The sequence below is a fragment of the Myxine glutinosa genome, chromosome 2 (assembly GCF_964187855.1).
Source record: "Myxine glutinosa chromosome 2, kmMyxGlut1.1, whole genome shotgun sequence".
NCBI classification, from domain to species: domain Eukaryota; kingdom Metazoa; phylum Chordata; class Myxini; order Myxiniformes; family Myxinidae; genus Myxine; species Myxine glutinosa.
This window is the reverse complement of record NC_136262.1, coordinates 271,797,249-271,824,670: the sequence shown is the minus strand read 5'-3', so window position 1 is coordinate 271,824,670 and position 27,422 is coordinate 271,797,249. Positions and strand designations below refer to the sequence as shown.

Sequence of the window (27,422 nt, the reverse complement as noted above, 5' to 3'; positions counted from 1 at the left end):
CACAGGACAGTGATGACGAACTCTAAATGGCATATTCTGTAATCGTGTATGTTTGATGCCATTGACTGCCTGTGTATATTTTGTCATTGACTGCCTGTGTAGATGTGAAGTTATACTGACCATGTGTATATATGAATTTGCTGACTGCCTGTGTATGTTTGGTGATATGAATTATTGTGACACATTTTGATGTTATTAACTGCCTGTACAAAATGATAACATGTATTTGATTATGCAACTTATCGCGAATATAAAGACAGTATTTTGCAATTCAAAACCTTTGATTCGTGTCTTACCATTCCCCATAGCACTAATTTGATACTTTCATTGGATTCCTTGTCCCTGAAAATATAGGTTTAGTATATTTTAAAAAGTTTTTAGGGTAATTAGAGGCAGAAATAGAACAAAATATGTATTTTACAGTGGCCATTTTGAAAATCCAAAATGGCCGCCATACAGGTATCTCTCCAAATGTAAACATTGATTTTTAGTTTCCTTATGCTATAACCTTTCCAAAAATGTATAGGTTTGTTAATCTACCATGATTTTGAACGAAATATAATTTATTGACATAGTGAACCTGACTAAACATAGCGATGAACATTTGGACAATTACGAAAATTTCATCATAAGATCTTCCTTGTTTAATATTTTCAACAAGTCATAAAATATTGAAACCTCCTGAATGAATGAATGAATAAATGAATAATTATCAAAAGTTACATTAGTTAATGGTGAATTGAATGTTAATAAATAAACCTTTTTTGGATAAAGTCAAGGCTCATCAACGAGGTAGAAGACTGAATGGATCAGGATGCAACAGAACAAAAGGACGAATAGAGAGAGGGAAGAGGTGGGGGTTGGGGGGGGGGGGGGGGGAGGCAACAACAGGATTGAAGGCCACTAGGTTCTCCAATAATTATTCAGACCTCATGGGTACTATTATATATCAATCACGACCCCGAGCCCTCTCAACTCTTCACCCACAAACCCCAGTCCGAGGCCCTGAGAAATCCATGCCCCGTGGCCTCCACCCAGTACATCACATGTAGGTTACACGAGCAGCTCACAGTACCGGAGCAGGGAAGATCGCTGTGGAAAATACACAAGGATGTATATATATATATATATAGGATGTATATATATATATAGGATGTATATTGTTACGGTTTTCCGCCGCCCTTCCTACCCTTACCAAGGGGAGGTTAAGCCCCTTGTTCTTTCTGGGCCGGCGTAACCGAGACTTGAAACGTCCCTTCCGGGCAAACGCAAGGTAGGGTTTCGGGACCAGTCTCGCACGTACCTAAATACCTGCGCCGCCACGGAAGCGGGGAACCAAGCCTCGCACGAGCCACGTGTAATTTGAGTACACCGAGCGGATTGCGTACCGCGAAGCCGAAGGGAGCATCTGCCGAAGAGATGGCAGCATCAGAAAATAAATCACGGGAAAAGGTAGAAATGGAACCCGCCCAAACTTTGTATTTGCATCATGATGTCGGGCTTGCTAACCAAATGGAAAGTTTGCAGGTGCTGGCGGGAAAGGAGGTCCCCAAGGTGAGTAGGAATAATGGCGCGAATGTGTTTGGCGCGAAAGGGTTTTTGGCGCGCTTGGGAAAGAAACGAAACCCGGGCGGTCGTGGAAGGTCCATTGTGCGGTGTACGAGGGCGACTAGTGCGCGTGTGAGAAAAGTGTGCACCAGAGCACGAGTCTGAGCGAGAAAAGTGTATGACAGAAGGTGCAAAAGAAGAGTGCATGGAGAAAAAGTGTGCAATGATTGGGTGTGTACCAGGAGAGTGCACACCCATGGGTGTTACGGAGTATGTAACGAGAGAGTGTGCATGAGAAGAGTGCATGGCGAAAAAGTGTGCGATGATTGGGTGTGTACCAGGAGAGTGCACACCCGTGTGTGTTACGGAGTATGTAAAGAAAGAGTGTGCACGAGAAGAGTGCATGGAGAGAAAGTGTGCGATGATTGGGTGTGCAACAGGAGAGTGCACACCCGTGGGTGTTAGAGTGTGTTACAGAGTGTGTGCAGGAGTGCACACCCGGGGGTTTTAGAGTGCGTAGAAGAAGAGTGCGTCACGGATTGTGTGAGGGATGTGAGTGCGCCATGGTGTGCAGGTGCGAGTACGGTGTGCGAGGGAGAATGCACACCAGAGGATGTGAGAGGAAAGCGTGCTGTAACAATGTATGGAGTGTATGGGAGCGCAGCGGTGTGCGAGTGCGGAGTGGGTCGCGAGGTGTGATGAGAACGCGGCTCAAGCATCGACACAGACCGGGGTGGCGTATAGCGCGACGGAGAGCCGACGTGAGCCCTCGGTGAGTTGTGTGCAGCAGGGACTGGCGGGGATCGATGCCGCGGCGGTCTCACAAGGACCGACGTGCACGATTCGTGCCGGCCCCCGCCCTGTATGGTTGGTGCTGCGCCGTGGCAGTAAAGGCGAACGGCAAGGTTCAAGGGGAGGTAGGAGAGTTCGGAGCCGCACCCCCTGGCGGGTGCGATGCTCCGACCGTGGGCGGTTGGGGCCATCATGCATGGGACCGCGAGGCCCCGCGCAGAGATGGAGCTCTGAACCTCGGCCCATCCATGCCTCCTCCCCTGGATCGAAAATGCCGGACGAACCCAAGCTACAGTAGACCAACCACCCGCACGGATCGCTCGGCCTCTCGAGGTCGAGCCGTAATGGCGATGTATTTCCGCACGAAGAGGCTCAAGTGGAGTGGACGAATGGCAATAGTGTACCATGCGTGGGGGAATGGTAGTTTGACCATTCCTCACACGAACCGGGTCCATGAGCATTAGTTTAGGGGGATGGCAGTGATAGGCACATGGGGGTGCCAGCCATGGTTACCTCCATGGGGCACCGAAGCTAGCCGAGGGAGGGCTAGGATAATTGATAGGGAATTAGATGACAGTAGAGGACATGAAAGGTACGTAGTGACCTGTACCTGTAGAGTGGACGTAGAGAGATTAGGTGGATGTTAATGATGAGGGAGTGCATAAGTTTAATGGGATGACGGGGAAGCACGAGTTTTAGGGGGAAAGCAGCTAGCTAGATGATGCTGTGTGTGTGAGGATTTGTATTGAAACAAATGGAGTTGTGTTGAAGTGTATGGAAAAGGTGTGTAAGCACAAAAGGTGTGTGAGGAAAGTGGTGTGTGAAACAAAAGGTGTGTGAAATAAATGGTGTGTGAGGATATTTGGTGTGGAATGCTTGGTGTGGAATAAAAGGTGTGGAATGCATGGTGCGAAGGAGTGGATGGGGGAAGATGGACCCATTCACGAATACCAGGGGAGGGTAGTTTAAAGTTAGGTAGAGGAAGTAGGTAAATTTATTGGATATTGACATCTGTGGTGCGTGTAGTAGCAAGTCGTTTTTTTGAGGGGTGCATAAGTCGGTGGGAATGGCTGGGCATGTGAGCTTAATTGGTAAGTATGGTTATTGGGGCACTCCGCCACTGGTAGTCTGTCGGCCAGGTGAGGCCGCAGGTAGGCTCTGGGAGCCAGTTAGGATCAGTGTAGTGTTCAGCGGGGCCCGAGGATCCGAGGAGAGGACCCAGGTAGCCCAATGCCAGAGGGGGCATTAGTGGGGTGAGAGAGCCAGGAGGGCCTTCCCCAGGTTAGGGTAGTGTGAAGGAGCATGGCAAGCTCGGGTGGCGACATCAGTGGCGGAGATGCGCAGGTAGGTAGACCTGCTAGTAGAGCCACACGACCCAGCCCCGAAATGCACAGATAGAAAAATTGGGGGAGTGAGACCCCAAATTGGTAAGGCACCACAGTATGGTCAATGGGAATTGGTTTTTAGAACCGCATTGTGTAATCATGGCCAATGGTTTGGCAGGGCGAGACCCCGGGTAGTGTAAAGAGAGTTAATGTCAATTAGAAGGATAGCTAGGATGAAGTCTCTTCGCACCATCCACATCCCCTCACCAAGGTGATAGGACTCCACACCAGGTTTTGCAAATGTTTGGATGGAAAGACGCATCATGACGTGGGCGAGACATTGTGTTTATTCCATCCCTTCCTTCTTGGGAGGGATTGGGGACGAATTTGGTTTAGGGGGAGATATGGGAGGCAAGACGGTAGAGACGAAATTTGGAAATTGTGTACATACGGGGAAGGGCAAGGGTAGTGTAGGTTGACATGGGGGGTCACGTATGGCGAGGGACGGGCTTTCTCCGCTCGCTCTCCCGCGCCCCTGTCGCATTACCTTGTATTGTGTGTACCCTTGCGCCCTTGCCCCCGCTAACCTCTGCTTTGTCTTCCTCCCTACTCATGGACCCATGGTCTTTTGTTGAGGGGAGTGTGCAGGTGTCCTGAGCCGTGCGGCCGCACTCTGCGCTGCTGCCTGCTGCCTGCACCGGTACACAATATGGACCACACGTTCTGTGGCCTAGCACCTTTGCTGGAGCAGACCATTGCTGCCAGCAGCATCTTGCTGGCGGACCACTGTTCTTAAGTGGCGCACATGCCATGCAGTCGGACCACCTACGCTGGCCCTGCTGGCCAAAATAAAAAGCGGACACGGTTTGTGCCCTTTTTATTAATTATCTTTGGTGTGCCCGGACAAGAAGACATCAAGTTTAACGATGGCACACCGAAGAACATGAAGCCAGAAGATACAATGGCCCAGCAATCAAGCACAAGGCGTCACCCAGGATTTTGAAATGTTTTTGTGCATTTTTGGTGATTTTTTTTTTTTTTTTTTTTGTATACAATATCGAGGCTCGTGAAAGAGCGAACATTAATCACACAGAAAGACAAACCGACACATAAAACATATAACATAGGGAGCGGTAGACAAGATGGGGAGAGAGGGGGAAGGACACAAACACAACATTTGAGAGCAGGGACCGAGAGACATGGAGACATCGAGAGATCTGAGAGAGGGCGAGGGCTTTGGGGGGGGGGGGCGTGGGAAGGGGGCAGTGGGAGAGGTATAAAACATATGGACACTGCCAGGACTTCCAGGAAAGAAGTTGGAATTTCAAACAAGGTGGATCTGGGGTGAATTAGCGGGGGTAGAAAAGATCAAGGTTTTGGATGGGGGAAGATAAGAGATGGTGGTGAACAGCTGTTTTAAAGACCTGGAGGGAGGAGTGGGATTGAAGGGAGTGAGGGAGTTTGTTCCAGAGGCGGGAGAAAAGAGGAATGAAAGAGTGAAGGTGAGCGGAGAGCCGAGATTTCGGCAGTTTAACCATCAGAGGGTTGCTGGCAGATCTTGTGCGACCTGTAGGAATATTTGGGGGACAGAGCACAGAGAGAGCTGGGGGTGCAAGGCCGGAGAGGAGTCGGTAGAAGACAGAAAGACCACCTACCTGCCTGCGGTGAGTGAGTGAAAGGCCCTCAGAGATAGCTTCATCGCGGGAGATTCCAATAATTCTGAAAGCTTTGGTTTCAACAGCGTGAAGCCGAGCTAGGTGTGAGGCAGGAGCACCGGCCCATAGGGGAGAACAGTATTCCATTGAGCTGCGGATGAAAGCCTTGTATGTGGTGAGGAGCTCAGGTGTGCCGAGGAAGGACTTCGCACGACGGAGGATGCCCAGTCGGCGACTGGCTTTGGAGGCCAGCTTGGAAATGTGGTTTTCCCTAGAAAGATCATGGCAGATAGTGAGACCCAAAATCTTGAGCGACAGAACTTCTTGGAGAGGATTGTTGAGAAAGTAGATGGGAGGGTTGTCCAGTCGATCTTTTCGGAGAGACATAGAAAGAGTGTGAGATTTGTCAGGATTGAAAGACATGTTCCACTTGTTTGACCAGTCTGTGATTTTGTCCAGGTCTTCAGAGAGTGAGGAGGCAGCAGACTGCCGATCTGAGGGAAGAGGAATGGAGCGGCAGAGAGTGGAGTCATCAGCAAAGAGATAGAGAGGATTTTCGAGAGAGTCAGAGAGATCATTGATGAAGACCAGAAAAAGCACGGGGCCCAGAACACTGCCTTGGGGAACTCCAGCCTGAACAGGAAGAGGAGATGAGAGAAACCCATTCAGGGCCACACGTTGACGACGACTAGAGAGGAAGTCCGCCAGCCATGCGTGGAGATTTCCATGGATACCAAAGGAGGAGAGTTTGGTGAGCAGAGCGGGGTGCCAGACCGTGTCGAAGGCACGTGATATGTCGAGGGAGACAGCTCTAATTTCCTGTTTGGCATTGAGGACCTCCATCCATTGTTGAGACAGCAGAAGCAGCATGTCCAGAGTAGAGTGACCTGGTCTGAAACCAAATTGATGATCAGAGATCAAGCCATTGGAGAAGAGGAAAGATTTCATATCAGAAGCAATGATGGATTCCATGACTTTGCTGATAATTGGGAGAAGGCTCATTGGTCTGTAGTTGCTAGGATCTGTTTTTGCACCTTTTTTGTGCAAAGCGGTGATGTTGGCTGATTTCCAAGCAGATGGCAGTTGACCTTGAGCAAAAGAGAGGGTGAAGAGAACAGAGAGAGGGTGAGATAGAGCAGCAGAGCAGGATTTTAGGACCCGTGGGCTGATGCCGTCGGGTCCAGTTGCAGAATCAGAGTCGAGGGTTGACAGATACTTTTCCACCTTGTCAGGAGGAAAGGACACGGAGTCCAGGAGCAGCAGGGTACGACTGGGTATGGTGGGTACAGAGAGGGATGGGTTTGGGACACAAGATTTAGAGGCAAACACAGAGTTGAGGCATTCAGCTTTTTCACGTGCGGAGTCAGCTGTGTAGCCGTTTGAGGTAAGGGAGGGGATGGAGGGGGAACAAACACCAGAAACGGATTTGACCAGACGCCACCAGGATTTGGAAGAGGGAGACAGATAAGAGAGTTCGGTCTTGAGAACGGAGAGATATTGTTTCCTGGCTCTCCTGAGGGTGGACACACACTTGTTTCGGGCTTTGTGAAAGGAAATGAGATTTCCTTCCGTTGGATTTGCTTTCCAGGAGACGAAGGCAAGTTGTTTCTGGGCAACAGCCTCACCACAAGATTCCGTGTACCATGGACGGGAGGAAGGGTATGACAACTGAAGACGAGATGGGATAAATCTGTGCATGAGAGAGAGCAATTTACTTTGGAAGAATTCCCAGGATGAGTTGATGTCAGAGGTGGTAGAGATGGGAGACCAGTCCAGATGATGGTGCTTTTTGTGCATTTTTTTATTTTTGGTGCATATGGGTGTATGGTGTATTGGTGCAGTGCAGTGCAATTCGGTGTTTCCTCATTTCAAACATTCTTCTCTCTTCCCACAAAAGACAGGTCCTGGGTTGTAGTTGTAAATAATTAGACAGTGTCTTGTAAATAAGATGCTCCCCACCGGCTTTATGTGTAGTTTGCGAATAATTCCGTAATTCGGTTAATTGTGGGCGTGAGTCAGTTAGATAGTACACAACGCAGCAGGTGGGACATATCTAGTGTTTAAAACTGTCGCACTCAGGGTAGTAGGTTAAAAGTAAAGGGAAACTACACCTAAGTGTCACACTAATTCATAAAGAGTAGTTTGTTTTTTGGTTTTTTTTGTATACAGAGTAGAGGCTCGTGAAACAGCTAACATTTATCAAACAAACAAATCAAACAAACAAGCAAACAAAGAATATAAAAAGGGGAGCGGTCGACAAGATGGGGAGAGAAGGGGAGGAAGCACACAAACACAACATTTGAGAGCAGGGACATCGGAAGATGTGTGGGAGGGAGAGGGCCTGGGAGGAGGCAGGATAGGTATAAAACGCAAGGACTTCCAGAAAAGAAGTCGGCACCTCAGAAAAGTGGATTTGGGGCGAAATTAGCGGGGGTAGAAAAGATCAAGGTTTTGGATGGGGGAAGATAAGAGATGGTGGTGAACAGCTGTTTTAAAGACCTGGAGGGTGGAGTGGGATTGAAGAGAGTGAGGGAGTTTGTTCCAGAGGTGGGAGAAAAGAGGAATGAAGGAGTGAAGGTGAGCAGAGAGTCTTGATGTTGGCAGTTTAACCATAAGAGGGTTGCAGGCAGATCTTGTGCGACCTGTAGGAATATTTGCGGGACAGAGCCCAGAGAGAGCTGGGGGGGCAAGGCCAGAGAGGAGTCGGTAGAAGACGGAAAGACCACCAACCTGCCTGCGGTGAGTGAGTGAGAGGCCCTTGGAGTTAGCTTCATCGCGGGAGATTCCAATGATTCTGAACGCTTTGGTTTCAACAGCATGAAGACGAGCTCGGTGTGAGGCAGGAGCACCAGCCCAGAGGGGAGAGCAGTATTCCATTGAACTGCGGATGAAAGCCTTGTATGTGGTGAGGAGCTCAGGTGTGCCAAGGAAGGCCTTCGCACGACGGAGAATGCCCAGTCAGCGACTGGCTTTGGAGGCCAGATTTGAAATGTGGTTTTCCCAGGAAAGATCATGGCAGATAGTGAGACCCAAAAGCTTGAGTGACAGAACTTCTTGGAGAGGATTATTCAGAAAGTGGATGGGAGGGTTGTCCAGTCGGTCTTTTCGGAGAGACATCGTAAGAGTGAGATTTGTCAGGATTGAAAGACATGTTCCACTTGTTTGCCCAGTCTGTGATTTTGTCCAGGTCTGCAGAGTGAGGAGGCTGCAGACTGCCGATCTGAGGGATGAAGAATGGAGCGACAGAGAGTAGAGTCATCAGCAAAGAGATAGAGAGGATTTTCAAGAGAATCAGAGAGATCATTGATGAAGACCAGAAAAAGCACAGGGCCCAGAACACTGCCTTGGGGAACTTCAGCCTGAACAGGAAGAGGAGATGAGAGAAACCCATTCAGGGCCACACGTTGACTACGACTAGAGAGGAAGTCCGCCAGCCATGCGTGGAGATTTCCATGGATACCAAAAGAGGAGAGTTTGGTGAGCAGAGCGGGGTGCCAGACCGTATCGAAGGCACGTGATATGTCAAGGGAGACAGCTCTAATTTCCTGTTTGGCATTGAGGACCTCCATCCATTGTTGAGAAAGCAGAAGCAGCATGTCCAGAGTAGAGTGACCAGGTCTGAAACCAAATTGATGATCAGAGATCAAGCCATTGGAGAAGAGGAAAGATTTCATATCTGAAGCAATGATGGATTGCATGACTTTGCTGATAATTGGGAGAAGGCTGATTGGTCTGTAGTTGCTGGGATCTGTTTTTGCACCTTTTTTGTGCAAAGCGGTGATGTTGGCAGATTTCCAAGCAGATGGCAGATGACCTTGAGCAAAAGAGAGGGTGAAGAGAACAGAGAGAGGGAGTGAAAGAGCGGAAGAACAGGATTTTAGGACCCGTGGCCTGATGCCGTCAGGTCCAGTTGCAGAATCAGAGTCGAGGGTTGACAGAAACTTTTCCACCTTGTCAGGAGGAAAGGACACAGAGTCCAGGAGCAGCTGGGTACGACTGGGTATGGTGGGTACAGAGAGGGATGGGTTTTGGACACAAGATTTAGAAGCAAACACAGAGTTGAGGCATTCAGCTTTTTCACGTGCGGAGTCAGCCGTGTGGCCGTTTGAGGTGAGGGAGGGGATGGAGGGGGAACAAACACCAGAAACAGATTTGACCAGACACCACCAGGATTTGGAAGAGGGAGACAGATAAGAGAGTTCTGTCCTGAGAACGGAGAGATATTGTTTCCTGGCTCTCCTGAGGGTGGACACACACTTGTTTCCGGCTTTGTGGAAGAAAATGAGATTTCCTTCCGTTGGATTTGCTTTCCAGGAGACGAAAGCAAGTTGTTTCTGGGCAATAGCCTCACCACAAGATTCCGTGTACCATGGATGGGAGGAAGGGTATGACAACTGAAGACGAGATGGGATAAATCTGTGCATGAGAGAGAGCAATTTACTTTGGAAGAATTCCCAGGATGAGTTGATGTCAGAGGCGGTAGAGTTGGGAGACCAGTCCAGATGATTGATGGCTGATTGAAGACCGTGCCAGTTGGCCTGAGTGAAATGCCAGACTCGTCGACGCTGAGGAGGCTCTCTAAGAATGGTCAGAGAGATGTCCACTTTAACAAGCACATGATCAGATGAGCCGATTGGAGCAGAAGAAGAGCAGCAGACATTTTCAGGGAAGTTAGTCATAACCAAGTCCAGAAGAGAAGATGCTCCGTTGACTGATATCCGGGTCGGGAAATTGACAGATTGTGTCAGTCCCAGTGAGTCACAGAAGTCCTTTGCTGAAGAGCCATGGCTGGTGAGAGGGGTACCCACACCCAGCCAACTGGCATGGTGACAATTGAAATCACCACATATGAGGAAGAGAGAGTTGGGATGGGTAGATAGAAGTTGGTCCATATTATCAGACAGCGAGATGAAGATGGGTAATCACTGTTTGGTGGACGGTACAACACACATATGAACAAAAGGTGGGAGCGAAGGGGAAGCCGGAGCCAAAGGTATTCCGGGGGGGGTGAGGTGGAGAGAGGGCAGTGCAGGGCGAGTGAGGAAGAGTTTTTTATAAAGATAGCAACCCCCCCCCCCCTCCCCCTCCCCCCTCCAGGACGTGGCTCAGATCTATCATACCAGAGGAGGGAGTAACCAGGGAGAGATACTAAGGAATCAGAGACATCATGAAGGAGGAAAGTTACTGTTCAGCAGATCATGTCTGGTTTGTCAGAAGCAACCTGTATGGAGAGATCAGTCAAGTTTGAGCGAAGGCCCCGGATGTTTGAGGTCCATACTGTTAAAGAAGAGGAAGGGGGAGCATCGGATACAGAACAGGGGGGGGGGGCGCGTTAGGGTAAGATGTGGAAGAGGAGGAAGAGGGAGACAGAGCTGTTGAAGGTGTGTCAGAGATTTCAGAATAGCTTGGAGAAAGGGAAGAATGGGGCGGACAAAAGGTTTGATGGTGATTGGGTGAGGCGCAGTGAGGTGTTATTTGAGGAGGGGGAAGAGTGAGGCAGAAGGTTGAGGGAGATGAAGGTGAAAGTTGGAAGGGGGAAGAAGCGGGGAGGACGCTTTGAGGAAGAGGGGTGAGAGGGGAGTCTAGGAGGGGAAGAGTGATGGAGAGTCTCGGAGGGGAGTGGTGTGGGGGGAGTTTAGGAGGGAAGGGGCAAGGGGGGAGATCTGAAAGGGATGGGTGATAGGGAAGATTTGGAGGGGAGGGGCAACGGCAAAGATTTGAAAGAGATGGGTGATGGGGATGATTTGGAGGGGAGGGGCAAGATTTAGAGGGGAGGGGTGATGGGGACGTTTTGGAGGGGAGGGGTGATGGGGAAGTTTTGGAGGGGAGAGGTGATGGGGAAGTTTTGGAGGGAAGGAGTGATGGGGAAGATTTGGAGGGGAGGGGCAAGGGGGAAGATTTGAAAGGGATGGGTGATGGGGAATATTTGGAGGGGAGGGGCAAGGGGGAATATTTGAAAGAGATGGGTGATGGGGAAGATTTGGAGGGGAGGGGCAAGGGGGTGGATTTGGAGGGGAGGGGTGATGGAGAAGTTTTGAAGGGGAGGGGTGATGGGGAAGTTTTTGAGGGAAGGGGTGATGGGGAAGTTTTGGAGGGAAGGGGTGATGGGGAAGATTTGGAGGGGAGGGGTGAGATTGGATTTTGAAAAATGTACGATTTATGGGAAAGAACATTTATTGCAAAATGAGTTTCTTGAGACCTTCGAGTCAAAAATACGTTTGAGGACGCTGAAGGATGGGTGGAGTTCTGGAGAGTTTAGGGAATGTATGAAAGAGGCACTGTAACTGTAAGAGATGGAATTTTTTTTTTGGAATGAATAGATTTGGTGAGAAAGTCGAAAGCATCCTTTTATAGAAGAAGAAGAAAAAGGTATTTTTTTTTTTTTTTGTATACAAGATCGAGGCTCGTGAAAGAGTGTTATAGTATATAACAGAATACAGTTCTTCAGGGGCCAGTTGAAACATTTTTTAGCGACGTGAACACGTGATCACGAACAACGTGGTCGAAGAACGAACGAACAAATAAGAACGAACAAAGGATAAGAACAGAGAAGGGAATATTATTTTATTTTATTTTTTATTTTTTTTGAGTTGAGATGAAAACAGAGACAGAGACCGAACGTGAAACGTGAAAAATAGAGACCGAAAGTAATTGCGAGCGCAATCGAAGAAACCGCTGAGACAGAAACAAAGCCTCAAGCCAAGGTCAGACACGGTAGCCTACTAGTACTACACTAGGCCTCAGAATACGCGCCATGAACTAACCGAAGATTCTGTACACAGTTTTGAAAAACCAACACCAAGAATACTATTAAAGTCACACCAATAGTTACACACCGAAAGAAAGATACAGTTTCGACAAAAACACAACTGTGAAAAGTTACTTAACTTCGAAAGCATGCGCGCATGGACAGCTTTGAAGAGACGTGACCTCCAATCTTGCGCATGCGCAGACCTTGTTCACATATGAACAAGAGGTGGGAGCGAAGGGGAAGCCGTAGCCAGAGGTATTCCTGGGGGTGAGATTGAGAGAGTGCAGTGCAGGGCGAGTGAGGAAGAGAGTTTTTGATAAAGATAGCAACCCCACCTCCAGGACGAGGCTCAGGTCTATCATACCGGAGGAGGGAGTAACCAGGCAGAGATACTAAGGAATCAGAGACATCATGAAGGAGGAAAGTTTCTGTTCAGCAGATCATGTCTGGTTTGTCAGAAGCAACCTGTATGGAGAGATCAGTTAAGTTTGAACGAAGGCCCCGGATGTTTGAGGTCCATACCGTTAATGAAGAGGAAGGGGGAGCATCGGATCATCGGATACAGAACAGGGGGGAGGAGGGGTAGGGTAAGTTGTGGAAGAGGTGGAAGAGGTGGAAGAGGTAGGGAGAGCTGTTGAAGGTGTCAGAGATTTCAGAATAGCTCGGAGAAAGGGAAGGATGGGGTGGACAAAAGGTTTGATGGTGATTGGGTGAGGTACAACGAGGTGTTATTTGAGGCGGGGGCAGAGCGAGGCAGAAGGTTGGGGGAGATGGAGGTGAGAGTTGGAAGGGGGAAGAAGCGGGGAGGACGCTTTGAGGAGGAGGGGTGAGAGGGGGAAAATTGAGAAGAAATGAGGGTGGGGAGATTTGAAGGGGAGGGGCGAGGAGGGAGTCTAGGAGGGGAGGGGCGAGGGGGAGTCTTGGAGGGGAGGGGTGTTGGGGGAGTTTGGGAGGGAAGGGGCAAGGGGGGAGATTTGAAAGGGATGGTTGATGGGGAGGATTTGGAGGGGAGGGGCAAGGGGGAAGATTTGAAAGGGATGGGTGATGGGGAAGATTTGGAGGGGAGGGGTGATGGGGAAGATTTGGAGGGTAGGGGTGAGATTGGATTTTCGAAAGTGTACGATTAATGGGAAACGAATATTTATTGCAAAATGAGTTTCTTGTACCCTTCGAGTCAATAATACGTTTAAGGACGCTGGAGGGAGGATGGAGTGCAGGAGAGTTTAGGGAATGTAGAAAAGAGGCACTGTAAGAGATGGAATTTTTTGGGGGGATGAATAGATTTGGTGAGCAAGTCGAAAGCAACCTTTTAAAGAAGAAGAAGAAAAAGGTGTTATAATATACGACAGAATACAGAACTTGAGGAGAAAGTTTAAACATTTTAAAGTTTAACAGTGAAAACTATCTGGGGAAATGGGGGAGAAACACGTGGTCGAAGAACGAACGAACGAATAAGAACGAATAAACGAATGAGAACAACGAATAAGAACAGAGAAGGAAATGTTTTTTGGGGGTTTTTTTTAGTTGAGATTTTAAACAAGGAAGTAGGCTATGGGGTGAAAAGACTGGGAAAAACAGAGAACGAAAGTTATTGGAGCACAAACGACGGACCGCTGAGAGAAAAACAAAGCCTCAAGGTTGGACACTGTACAAGGCCTCAAAAGACACGACACGAATTAACACGATTTTCTATACAGGTATGAAAGATTTACACCGAGAATCCTCCTCGGGACACACTATACATACACACACCATAAAATAAATACAGTTATAACGAAAATACAAATGGGAACAATTACTTAATTTCGATTTCGATGGAGAGCGTGGACAGCTGCGAATAAACGAAACCTCGCCGGCAAGACCGGAAAGACCCAGGTATCAGGCATCAGAACCGGCCGTCCTCACTGGTATGTGGTTCGGCTCGGAACGAGCCTGGCGAAAGGAGGGGTGCAGTGTTGTTGTTCTGAGAACCCACACAGGTAACATCATTAAAGGTTAAAGGTTGCACCCCGTAGCTAGGACACAAGCAACACGTAGGTCACCTTAGAACGTTAGTTATTTCATAGTATGTGTTTAGGATAAGGCCATTCCCAATAGTTGCATCTGCGTTGTGTAAAACAAATAAGAGTAGGCCCCGTTCGTCCATTTTTGCAGCCTCCCTCCAACCGACTCCATTGCGCCTATCCTGTCTGCACCCCATTGCCCCTCGCAGTTTGTTACGCTTTGGCTGCCAGCAGCGTTTGCTGCTCTGGCTCACTCAAACCAGCCCAAAGGCCACGAGGTAAGGCCCGAAAAGGGGGCGGAGCGCAAGGGTGGGGGTGTGGCCACGTCAAGCAGCCGTCAAGGGCGGAGCCGGTAAGACCCGATCAACCAACCAGGGCTCGAGTGAGATCGCCTGACAGGGTGTGGTTGGACATTCCAGAGGGTTCGCTGGGCGTGGCAATATAACCCTTCGTGCGAGGCCCCCACCTCAGTTGAGTTACGGGAGAGGCGCTTGTTGAGTTCGGGAGTTGAGTTATGAGAAGGGAGAGGCGCTCGTCAGTGGCAGTATCGAGTTGAGTTACGAGTCCTGAACGAGTTGAGTTATGAGGACAAGCTCTGTTGAACAAGTTACCAGTTGAGTTATGGGAGAGGCGCTCGTCGAGTCTTGAGAGAGTAACGCGTTGAGGACTGACGCCGCGGCACGCATTGCAGAGGTCTGCAGCGTTGAGAAGGGCTTGTGCAGAAGGACGTTGGTGAAAGGCGCTTGGTAACACCATTGGGGAGCGGCGCATGGTACATAGCAATACCGGGAGTGCGTATAAAGGTGCCGGTACACCTATTGCGTACGCAATATAATCGCCAGCCAACCTACCTTTCCCCGATATATAACTGTCCGCCTCGCGCCTACGCCACGCGGAGAGCTGCCTGCCGTCTTCCATCATCTGCACGGTACGAGTCGGGGACCGGACGAGCTGTGGACCCTTGGACCCTCAACCCGACCATCTTCAAACCCCGTGTGGGTGAGTCTGAGAGTGAGTCTGAGTGTGAACAGGCCCGTGTCCAGGGAATAAGTAAGACTGTCTAAGGCTGCCCTGTGTATCTGCTTCTTCCTCTTCCCTGTACATTCTTTCTTTTCCTTCCTCTTCTCATTTGTACAAAGTGTGAATAAATTGCCTGTTCTTCCTGTTTTCCTCTTAATCCGATCGTCTTCGTGATTTCTCAATTGGGTAGGCGTGGCACGATTGACAACCGCTCGAATCGGGTTTAGTACCTGTTAACAGCCCTGATCGCGGCTCGCTCCGCTCGGCGTGTCCACCAACGCCGTGGTTCGGGTGGGGTTATTTTCCTTGCTTCACGGCCGGTGTTAGTACTTAGGTAATAGGACTAATTCGACCAACAACCCTATTTAACACCGACCGGAAGAAACGTGATAGCCCCGGGATGGCATTGGCCAGTAAAAGGACAAGGGGATTAATCCCCCCTTGATAAGGGGAAGGCCGACGTTGGAGATCCGCAACAATATATATATCAAATGAATCCTTCTTGAGTTCTCCAACCTTTAATGAGCAAAGCAAATAACTGCTTGACGTTTCGATCAGCAACACGGACAACCGTGCGTCCACTGACCTTTCGCCAGAGTAAAGAAAAACAACTCTACATCTGCCTTATATCAAAGGAATGGGGGGGGGGGCAGGTGGGGACACCGAACCCACCAATCAACGCTGTTCTGTTTAAGAACGTTGTTTCACTGAACGCTCTTCGATCTTTCGCAGGACGCCATTCTTTTATTCTGTTTAAGAAAATTTGTGGGTTTGCCCCCCCCCCCCCCCCTCACCCTCACCCCTCACTTTCCCTTGATATATGGGGGATGTAGAGTTGTTCACCTGGAACGAAGTTCAGGGGAGCTTATGCAATGGCGCGTTGTCAGTCCATCAGTCAGTCCGTCCGTCAGTCCGTAAACACTTAAAACTTCTTCTCCGAAACCGCTGAAGGGATTGCGACCAAATTTGGCACAAATTATATTTGTTGTGACTACAGTTTGTTCCCAACATTAAAAATATATATATATATCGGAGTCTAAGGGGGTTTACCAGGGTCAAAGTGGATCCAGGTAAACCCCCCCCCCCCCCCCCCCAAAATAGGAATTTGCTTTTTACTCTTAAACTACACACACTATTTTGATGAAACGACCACAACCTTCATCACCTATGATGAACCAAAGTTTGTTCACTGCACTAAGAAAATCAAGTCTGGGGTGTTTACGGAGGGTCAAAGTGGGTCCACGTTTGACCCCCCAAATAGGTATTTGCTTTCTTTTCTGAAACTACAAACACAATTTTGATGAAACTTGACCACAACCTTCACCACCCATGCTGTACCAAAGTGTGCCCCCCAAAATAGGTATTTGCTTTCTTCTCAGAAACTACACACGCAATTTCAATGAAACTTCACCACAACCTTAATCACCCTTGATGTACCAATGTTTGTTCAAGGCATTAGAAAAATTGGCGTCTTAGGAGGTATATGGGGTTGGGGGAGGAGGGATTGCCCCCCAAAATAGGTATATTTTTTTTCTTTGTTTGTTTAAAGTCTTATGATTATGCTAGTATGATTCTACATGCTGCCCTGTCGTCTAGCAACCACTAAAATTGGTTTAAAATACCCTTAGTCGGTGCAGTATACTGTTTATTCTACCAGGTGAGCGAGCGTCAGCGGTATTTCCCCGGTTTTTATTTTTTCATTACTCTTGATTAAGGTAAGTGGATGCACGGTTGTTGCTGATCGAAACATCGAGCAGTCATTTGTTTTGCTCATTAAAGGTTGGAGAACTCAAGATGGATTCATTTGATTTTAATCCCAAATGCAAGACATTACTTTATTTATATATTTATATATATACAGACTTGGCATTTAATATGGAATATATATTTTTTCTTGACTTGGGTTTACTTTCTGAAGTCAGTATATCAATCTGGTGAGTTTCTTTTACCCTTCGGTGATGTCTTTGTTGAAAGAACCATGTCACTGATTGTCTTTCGCAGCAAGAAGTCAATAACAGGATTATATCACAGGTGGCGTGACAAAATGTAAGGACAGGTACATTTGACGATTGGCTTCACAATCGGGTATATAAGGGTTGTTGCGTTCTGTATTAGTGGAAAACAACTGCTGCACGTCCACGAAAGTTATTGCCGCTTCCTCTGGAGATGGTCCGTCAACTTGACAATGCTGTTTGTCATGGAGTGGTGGCTTTGCGAAATTCTGGCATGAAACAGCCTGCTATTGCTCAGCAGTATGGCATCACTCAAGGTCAGGTGTCAAAGATCCTGAAACGAAATGCTCAGAGGGGTGTCCCTACTCCAATACCGAGGCCAGGACATCCCCACAGAACCACAAGGAGGGATGATCGCCAGCTGCACCAGTTAGTCTGCAATGGCCGTACCAAGTCAGCTAATCGGCTTAGGGCTGAGTGGCAGCAACTGACAAATGTGCCTGTATCCAGAAGGCTAGTCAACAAACGACTGGTTCAAGCAGGCTATCGTGCCATGCGTCCCCTGAGAAAGCCACGCCTGACCAGACAACACAGCCAGCGCCGATTGCAGTGGGCCAGAGAGCACCGTCAATGGCAGCCAGGACACTGGAATCACGTGACCTTCAGTGAAGAGTCTAGATTTCTGGTCTATCGTCAAGATGGCCACGTCCGAGTGCGCAGACAAGTGCATGAAGCCCACAAGGAAGATTGTATAGTGCCAAGAGTCCAAGCTGGAGGTGGTGGGGTGACCGTTTGGGCTGCTTTTCATGCAGGGGGCAAAACTGACCTGGTTGTTCTGAATGGAAACCTGAACCAGTTCAAGTACAGGGTCATTCTGGAAGAAACATTGCTTCCATTTGCTCGTGCAGCCTTTCGAGGAAGCTTTGTCTTCCAAGATGACAATGCACGGCCTCATCGTGCTCGCATGATCCAACACTTTCTTGCTGACCGTGGTGTAGAGCATATGGAATGGCCTGCCATGTCCCCGGATATGAATCCGAAAGAAAACTTGTGGGCAGAATTAACGCGTCAAATCAACAACTTGGACCAGCAGCCTACCTCTGTGCGTGAATTGCAGCAGACTATTGTCACTGCATGGCAAGCGATTCCTGTCCAAACCTTGGCAAATATCGTGAACAGCATGCCTCGACGTGTACGTGCTCTCCTGAATGCTCGTGTGGGTTACACGAAGTACTGAACTGTAATTTTACTGTCCGTAATCCCAGTCATAATTTAGCTTTTGTTGAAAAAATTTTTTGGCTAATGTGCAAAATAAAGAGATACTTATGGAAAACGTACAGAAGTTTAACACAGTACTGTCCGTGAATTGAGTTCGATATCAGTTTACATCACTTTCAAGGATCAATTTATTTGCTTCGAAATGTCAATTGTGGTTTTTGTTTCTTTTATAGGTCACATTAACAAAATCTAGAATAATTTCAACATAATTCCAATGAACTTTTGGTTCTAAGTCATCTTGAAAAGTAAGTTCACCCCCACATAAAAAATATTCCATATTAAATGCCAAGGCTGCATGTGTGTATTTATATATATATATTTTTTTATATATATATATATATATATATATATATATATATATATATAATGTGAAATTAAAATTAATTATTTTAATTGGGGGAGCGAACACAGTTATAAGGTGAGGAATGAAAAAACACAAAGAACACATTCACCTTTTCACGAGATCCTTTCACATACATCGCAATCAGCACACAGGTGTACAACAGGTATACAATATCCGATCGAAACCTGGTCTACATATCATTCCTCCAACTCTCTATCCCCAATGCCTCCACATACATATGATGTCAAATCAACACCTATCGTACTGTTTCGCAGAGGGTATTGTTTCTATTAGCTGCTACTACTAGACCAGGGAGGGTCACTCACTGTGGACCACATCAAACAGAATGGACCATTCACAGGTAGACATTTCAACAACATACCGTACAGTCACACTTTGTAATATGGTACCCAAAGGTTCCTCATGGGAGGGTCACTCACTGTGGATCACCTGACAGTTCCTCATGGGGGGGTCACTCACTGTGGACCACGTTAAACAGAATGGACCATTCACAGGTAGACATTTCAACAACATACCGTACCGAGTCACACTTTGTAATACGGTACCTAAAGGTTCCTCATGGGAGGGTCACTCACTGTGGATCACCTGACAGTTCCTCATGGGGGGGTCACTCACTGTGGATCACCTGACAGTTCCTCATGGGGGGTCACTCACTGTGGACCACCTGATGGTTCCCAATGTGAGGATCACTCACTGTGGACCACGTGACGATTCCTCATTGGACGGTCACCCACTGTGGACCATCTGACGGTTCCTCATGGGAGGGTCACCCACTGTGGACCACGTTAAACAGAATGGACCATTCAGAGGTAGACATTTCAACAACATACCATACCGAGTCACACTGTGCAATACGGTACCTAAAGGTTCCTCATCTGAGGGTCACACACTGTGGATCACCTCACAGTTCCTCATGGGGGGGTCACTCACTGTGGACCACCTGATGGTTCCCAATGGGAGGGTCACTCACTGTGGACCACCTGACGGTTCTCAATGGGAGGGTCACTCACTGTGGACCATCTGACGGTTCCTCATGGAAGGGTCACCCACTGTGGACCACGTTAAATAGAATGGACCATTCACAGGTAGACATTTCAACAACATACCGTACCTAGTCACACTTTGTAATACGGTACCTAAAGGTTCCTCATGGGGGGTCACTCACTGTGGATCACCTGACGGTTCCCAATAGGAGGGTCGCTCACTGTGGACCACCTGACGATTCCTCATGGGAGGGTCACCCACTGCGGACGACCTAACGGTTCCTCATGGGAGGGTCACCACTGTGGACCACGTTAAACAGAATGGACCATTCACCGGTAGACATTCCAACGACATACCGTACCGAGCCACACCCTGTAATGCCCGACGGTTCCTCATTCGCAGCACTCAAGTCAATAAACCTGAAATCGTACCAAGCGGACCCGAGACCGACAACGTGGACCCAAGACCGACAACGTGGACCCAAGACCGACACCACATGCTCAACGTGGACCGTGGCATGGAGATGGTCGCGCGTCTCGGGTCCACGGCACAGAAAGCTCAAGTTTAAAAAAAAGCCGGCCGTCTTTCTACTTGGTCGGACACGCGTGAACTGTGGGCCCAAAGGAAGTCTAGGTCTTACGTAATTTGAAGTCCATTTGTACTCAGATGAGGACAGAAGAGACCAAAGACGAAGGAAATCACCACCGAAGACTGAACACCACAAGTCGATCACTGGCTCCCTGAGTCGCTCCCACTGCGAGAACTTTTCCTTTTTGAGCTGCCCCGGGGGCACCCGAGCCGCGAAATCAATGTCGTCGCGTCACCAGTTGTCGCCTCGAGAGCGGTTGGTACGATTGAAAATGTGTCATACTCACATTACCAAATTAGGCGATGAACGGAAACCCCGCGTGACGTCATTATCCTTCCGGCGAGGAAAGCGTTTGGGTCAAATGTGTTGATAACGTTTATGATGACAATGATGGGAAAATGCAGATTATTATTATTATTATTATGATGATGATGATGATGATGATGATGATGATGATGTCAGATGATGATGAGGCTGAAAGTGGTGATGTTAGATGATGATGAAGCTGCTGAAATTGATGATGTTGTGATGTCAGATGATGATGAGGCTGATGAACGTTATGATACTTGTGATGATATCAGATTATGATGAGGCTGATGAAAGTGATTATGCTTGTCATAATGTCAGATGATGATGAATCTGATAAAAGTTATGATGTTGTGATAATGTCAGATGATGATGAATCTGATGAAATTGATGATGTTGTGATGTCAGATGATGATGAGGCTGATGAATGTTCTGATGCTTGTGATGATGTCAGATGATGATGAGGCTGATGAAAGTGATGATGAAGCTGATGAAAGTTCTGATGCTTGTGATGATGTCAGATGATGAGGAAGCTGATGAAAGTGATGATGCTTGTGATGATATCAGATGATGATGAGGCTGATGAAAGTGATTATGCTTGTGATAATGTCAGATGATGATGAATCTGATAAAAGTTATGAAGTTGTGATGATGTCAGATGATGATGAAGCTGATGAAAGTTCTGATGCTTGTGATGATGTTAGATGATGTTGAAGCTGATGAAATTGAAGATGTTGTGATGATGTCAGATGATGATCAGGCTGAAAGTGATGATGTCAGATGATGATGAAGCTGATGAAAATGATAATGTTTGTGATGATGTCAGATGATGATGAGGCTGATGAAAGTGATGATGTCAGATGGTGATGAAGCTGAAATCATTCACGCATCATACAACCGTGGAGGTTGGTCGAGGTCCAAATGGGCCGGCTTGAGGCGGTCCACGGAGAGGCGGTCCGGCTTGCCGCCGATGTCGACGATGAATGACTTGTCGTCCCTCTGCAGGACCCGGAAAGGTCCATCGTACGGTGGCTGGAGCGGTCCCCGGTGTGCGTCGTGCCGGATGTGCTCCGCGTGGCGAAGTGCTGGGGGGACGTGGGGTTGGGGGCAGCCGTGGTGGGACGTGGGCACGGGGACAAATCTCCTGGCGGCCTCCTGGAGGTCCGAGCGTTGGCGAGCCGCGGACCAGGGGCCGGTGGCGTCAGGGATGAATTTGCCCGGCACGCGCAGTGGCTGGCCGTAGATCAGCTCGGCGGTGGAAGCCTGGAGGTCCTCTTTAGGGGCCGTTCGGAGGCCCAATAGGACCCACGGGAGCCTGTCGGCCCAACCGTAGTCCTGGAGGCTGGCTCTGAGAGCGGCCTTCATCGAGTGGTGGAACCACTCGCACAAGCCATTGGCTTGGGGGTGGTAGGCCGTGGTGCGGTGAAGCTTGACCCCCAAGGCCTGGGCGACCGCGCCCCAAAGCTCGGAGGTGAATTGCGGGCCTCTGTCGGAGGAGATGTCCGAGGACGCGCCGAAACGGGCAATCCAAGTGCCAATGAAGGCCTGTGCCATGTCGGCGGATGTTGTTGATGCCAGCGGGATTGCCTCCGGCCACCTGGTGGTCCTGTCCACCATCGTGAGGAGGTGGGTGAAGCCCCGCGAGGAGGGAAGGGGTCCCACCAGGTCCACATTGACGTGGTCGAAGCGCCGCGCGGGCACGTCGAATGGTGCCAACGGGGCCTGGGTGTGCCGGTGGAACTTCGCGTGCTGGCAGGTGACACAGGCATTGGCCCAGTCGTGGACGTCCTTACGGAGCCCGTGCCAGACGAACTTTGCTGCCACGAGCTTCTGTGATGCTTTCCGACCCGGGTGGGAAAGGCCATGGAGGGCGTCAAAAATGTGCTGCTGCCACCCGGTGGGCACGATGGGGCGAGGTTGGCCCAGGGAAACGTCACACAGGAGAACTGTGTGTGTGTCCTCGAAGGGGACGTCGGCCAACTGCAGGCCTGTGTCCGCTGTCCGGAGGGCTTGCACCGCAGGGTCGGCGGTCTGGTCGGCCGCCATGCAGGCGAAGTCCACAACCAGGTGGACGGCGTTCGCGCCGGACTGGGAGAGGCAATCGGCCACAGCATTGTCCTTGCCCGCGACGTGCCGCATGTCCGTCGTAAGTTTGGACACGGCGGAGAGGTGGCGCTGCTGGCGGGCCGACCACGGCTCCGTAACCTTGGCCATAGCGAAGACCAGGGGTTTGTGGTCCACAAACGCCGTGAACGGGCGGCCTTCCAAAAGATGGCGGAAATGGCGAACAGCCAGGTAAAGGCCGAGGAGATTGCGGTCGAAAGCGCTACACTTGCGCTCGTTAGGGCAAAGCTGCCGGCTGAAGAAGGCCAGCGGTTACTAAGCCCCGTTCATCCACTGTTCATGCACGGTGCCCACCGCGTAGTTGGAGGCGTCCGTGGTGAGGGCGGTGGGTGTGTCGAGCACCGGGTGCGCCAGCATGGTCGCGTTGGCGAGGGGCAGCTTAGCGCCCGTGAACGCCGCGTCCATCTCTGTGGCCCAGGCGACGTCATGCTTAGCCGGCTTGCCCCGGCGGGCTTCGTACAGGGGGCGCATGAGTTGGGCGGCGCGAGGCACGAACCGGTGGTAGAAATTTACCATCCCCAAAAATTCCTGTAGGGCCTTGATGGAGCGGGGGCGCGGGAAACTAGTGACTGCCTCCACCTTGGGAGGGAGCGGGATGGCCCCGCACTTCGTGATGCGGTGCCCCAGGAAGTCGACGGCCATTACGCCAAACTGGCATTTCGCCGGGTTGATGATGAGGCCGTGCTGGCCGAGGCACTCGAAAAGCGTGCGCATGTGGATGAGGTGCTCCGCCCGTGAAGTGCTGGCGATACAAATGTCATCCAGGTAGATGAACAGAAAGGAGAGATCGCGCAGCACACTGTCCATCAGCCGCTGGAAGGCCTGGGCCGCGTTCGTAGGGCCGAACGGCATTCGGAAGAACTCGAAGAGGCCAAAAGGTGTAATTACAGCCGTCTTCACAATGTCGGCCGGTCGGACAGGTACTTGGTGGTAGCCCCAAATAAGGTCGACCTTGAAGAAGATCACCCGCCCCGCCAAACGGGTGGAAAAGTCCTGTATGTGTGGTATCGGGTACCGTTCGGGGGTGGTGGCGTCGTTGAGGTGGCGGTAATCGCCGCATGGTCGCCATCCGCCACCCGGTTTGGGCACGATGTGCAGGGGCGAGGCCCACGCGCTATTCGAGCGTAGCACAATGCCCAATCGCTCCAGCGCGTCGAATTCCGCCTTCGCCACGGCGAGTTTGGCCGGGTCGAGGCGGCGAGCCCTGGCGTAGACCGGTGGACCTGTGGTCGGGATGTGGTGTTCGACGCCGTGCTTGACGGCGACGGCCGAAAACTTCGACTGCATGAGGGCGGGAAACTCGGTGAGTAGGCGGGTGAAATCGACCACGGCCGGGAGCGCGCAGGCTAGCTTGGTCGGAGCGGAGCGGAGCGGAGCCGCTCAATGAGCAAGCGAGCGAGCTGAAGGTCTCCGCGTTGATGAGCCAACGCCATTTGACGTCGACCAAAAGCCCATGCGCACAATGAAAATCTGCACCGAGCAAGGCCATAGGCACGTTCGCCGTGATGAAGTCCCACCTGTAGCGCTGGCCCCCGAATCAGAATGTGACGCTGCGCGAACCGAAGGTGCGGATGGAGGAACCGTTTGCGGCGACCAAGGCGGGGCCGCATAGCGCGGCCTGTTTGTCCTGCACCGAGGCGGGTATCACGCTCAGCTGAGCGCCGGTGTCACACAAAAAGCACCGCCCGGACTCCGTGTCCGTGATAAACAGAAGGATGCCTGAAAGGCCGACGCTCATGGCAGGCAGCGAGCACCGGCCTGGTCATTTCCCGACCTGCCGAATGTGCACGGTGGGCGGCACGTTCTGGCCTTCTGCCCGAACCTGGCATGGTAATAGCACATGGTCCGCTCTGGTGGAGGCTCCGGCGGTCGCGTCGGGTTCGGTCGTGGCGGTCAGTGGCGCAGACTCGGCCAGTGGAGGCGCCGGTCGTGGTGCAGGCATTGCCTCGGTTGGCCCAGGGTCCCAGGCGGCCGCTCCGACATGTCGCCCGGCCGAGAAAAATTTATCGGCCTCCTTGGCCAGGGCACGAGGGTCCGTGATGGGCGAGATAGCCAAAGCTAACCGTACCTGCCCGGGTAGCCGCTGGAGGAACAGCTCGCGGAAGAGGAAGTCCGGGCTGTGGTCACCGAGAAGAGCAAGCATGTGGTCCATGCTTTCGAATGGACGGGCCTCGCCCAGCTCCGGGAGGTGTAGTAGTTGTCGTGCACATTCGGTCTCCGTGAGTCCAAACGCACCGAGGAGTAGGCCTTCGAGCGCGCCGTATTTGTCGGCGTTCGGCGGGTTCTGTAGGAAGCTCAGGACCCGGGCAGCGGTGGAGGCGGTGAGCATGGAAACCACATGATGGTAGCGCGTCGTATCCTCTGTAATCTTCCGCAGGGCGAATTGAGAATCCGCTTCAGCAAACCAAACGGCCGCGTGCGACTCCCAGAAGCCTGGGAGCTTCAAAGCTACAGCTGACTCCATCGCCGTGTTCTTAGAAAGGGGTCACCAATTGTGGGAGCTGTGCTCGCACGATAAAGCCAGACAAAATGGACGACACAGGAACGAAGTTTCACCGAGCTATTTATTTAGCTCAAAACCAAAGAACTCAAAAGCACACTGAATCCGCCCCTCGAACGGGCGGCAATTTATATCGCAAACTGAACACACAAAAGCTACGCCTCTCAGGCGGGGCGTGGTATGCAAAATAGGTAAGTCACGCCTACCGACGGGGCGTGGTATGCAAGGCAAGTGTTCGCCCGAGAAAGGCAAGTCTGGACACGCCCGGGCGAGTCCGGACACATGACCGCTCGCCGGTTGCGTCATCGGCCGGTGCACGGTAATTACCTTCGCAAAAGCGGAAGGTTATGTTTTGATCGCTGTGTATTTATTTGTATGTCTGTGTGTGTGTGTGTATGTTATTCGCATAACTCAAAAAGTATTCAACCGAATTGCATGAAATTTGGTGGGATGATTGGTTATTATACGGGACACATTTGATTAGATTTTGGGAGCAATCGGGTCAAAGGTCAAGGTCAAGGTCACGAAAAGGTCAAAATCGTATTTTTGTTGTTCTGTTCCCTACACTCCCATGCCAAGTACAGAACAGTAGCTGCGGCGAAGGTATGCGCTCTACCGAGTGCCCGTTCTAGTTGTGTCATGCTTCCGGTAACCGCTGCACACCCATCAAACAAAATCATTCACCCATCAAACAAAATCATTCAACCATCAAACAAAATCATTCACCCATCACGGAAAATAATTTTTATTTTTTTATTACCTTCGCAAAAGCGGAAGGTTATGTTTTGATCGCTGTGTATTTATTTGTATGTCTGTGTGTGTGTGTGTATGTTATTCGCATAACTCAAAAAGTATTCAACCGAATTGCATGAAATTTGGTGGGATGATTGGTTATTATACGGGACACATTTGATTAGATTTTGGGAGCAATCGGGTCAAAGGTCAAGGTCAAGGTCACGAAAAGGTCAAAATCGTATTTTTGTTGTTCTGTTCCCTACACTCCCATGCCAAGTACAGAACAGTAGCTGCGGCGAAGGTATGCGCTCTACCGAGTGCCCGTTCTAGTTTTTTTTGTATACAAGATCGAGTCTCGTGAAAGAGCTAACATTAATCACACAAAAAGTCAAACCGACACATAAAACACAAAAAATAAGGGGAGCGGTAGACAAGAAAGGGAGGGAGGGGGAAGAGCACAAACACAACATTTGAGAGCGGGGAAATCGAGAGAAAGGTGGGGGTGGGGGGAGAGGTATAAAACATATGAACACTGCAAGGACTTCCAGGAAAGAAGTTGGAATTTCCAAAAAAAAAGTGTATCTGGGGTGAATTAGCGGGGGTAGAAAAGATCAAGGTTTTGGATGGGGGAAGATAAGAGATGGTGGTGAACAGCTGTTTTAAAGACCTGGAGGGAGGAGTGGGATTAAAGGGAGTGGGGGAGTTTGTTCCAGAGGCGGGAGAAAAGAGGACTGAAGGAGTGAAGGTGAGCAGAGAGTCTAGAATTTGGCAGTTTAACCATAAGAGGGTTGCAGGCAGATCTTGTGCGACCTGAAGGAATATTGGGGGGACAGAGCACAGAGAGAGCTGGGGTGCAAGGCCGGAGAGGAGTCGGTAGAAGACAGAAAGGCCACCAACCTGCCTGCGGTGAGTGAGTGAAAGGCCCTCGGAGTTAGCTTAATCGCAGGAGATTCCAATGATTCTGAAAGCTTTGGTTTCAACAGCGTGAAGCCGAGCCAGGTGTGAGGCAGGAGCACCAGCCCAGAGGGGGGAACAGTATTCCATTGAGCTGCAGATGAAAGCCATGTATGTGGTGGGGAGCTCAGGTGTGCCAAGGAAGGACTTCCCTCGATGGAGGATGCCCAGTCGGCGACTGGCTTTGGAGGCCAGCTTGGAAATGTGATTTTCCCAAGAAAGATCATGGCAGATAGTGAGACCCAAAAGCTTGAACGACAGAACTTATTGGAGAGGATTGTTGAGAAAGTAGATGGGAGGGTTTTCCAGTCGGTCCTTTCGGAGAGACATTGTAAGAGTGTGAGATTTGTCAGGATTGAAAGACATGTTACACTTGTTTGACCAGTCTGTGATTTTGTCCAGGTCTGAAGAAAGTGAGGCGGCTGCAGACTGCCGATCTGAGGGATGAGGAATGGAGCGGCACATAGTGGAGTCATCAGCAAAGAGGTAGAGAGGATTTTCCAGAGAGTCGGAGAGATCATTGATGAAGACCAGTAATAGAA

The 27,422-nt window shown here is 50.0% G+C and overlaps 1 protein-coding gene across 1 annotated transcript in view; it reads right to left on the bottom strand.

The window, feature by feature from the left end:
* LOC137420542 (WD repeat-containing protein 1) overlaps positions 1-20,515 on the bottom strand; it is a 185,664-nt gene extending 165,149 nt beyond the window's left edge. The window contains exon 1 of the mRNA XM_078772558.1: positions 20,313-20,515. Within this exon, the coding sequence (XP_078628684.1) occupies positions 20,313-20,328 (16 nt within the window). The 5' untranslated portion in view covers positions 20,329-20,515. The remainder of the gene's footprint in view (positions 1-20,312) is intronic.
* Positions 20,516-27,422: the final 6,907 nt, after the last annotated feature.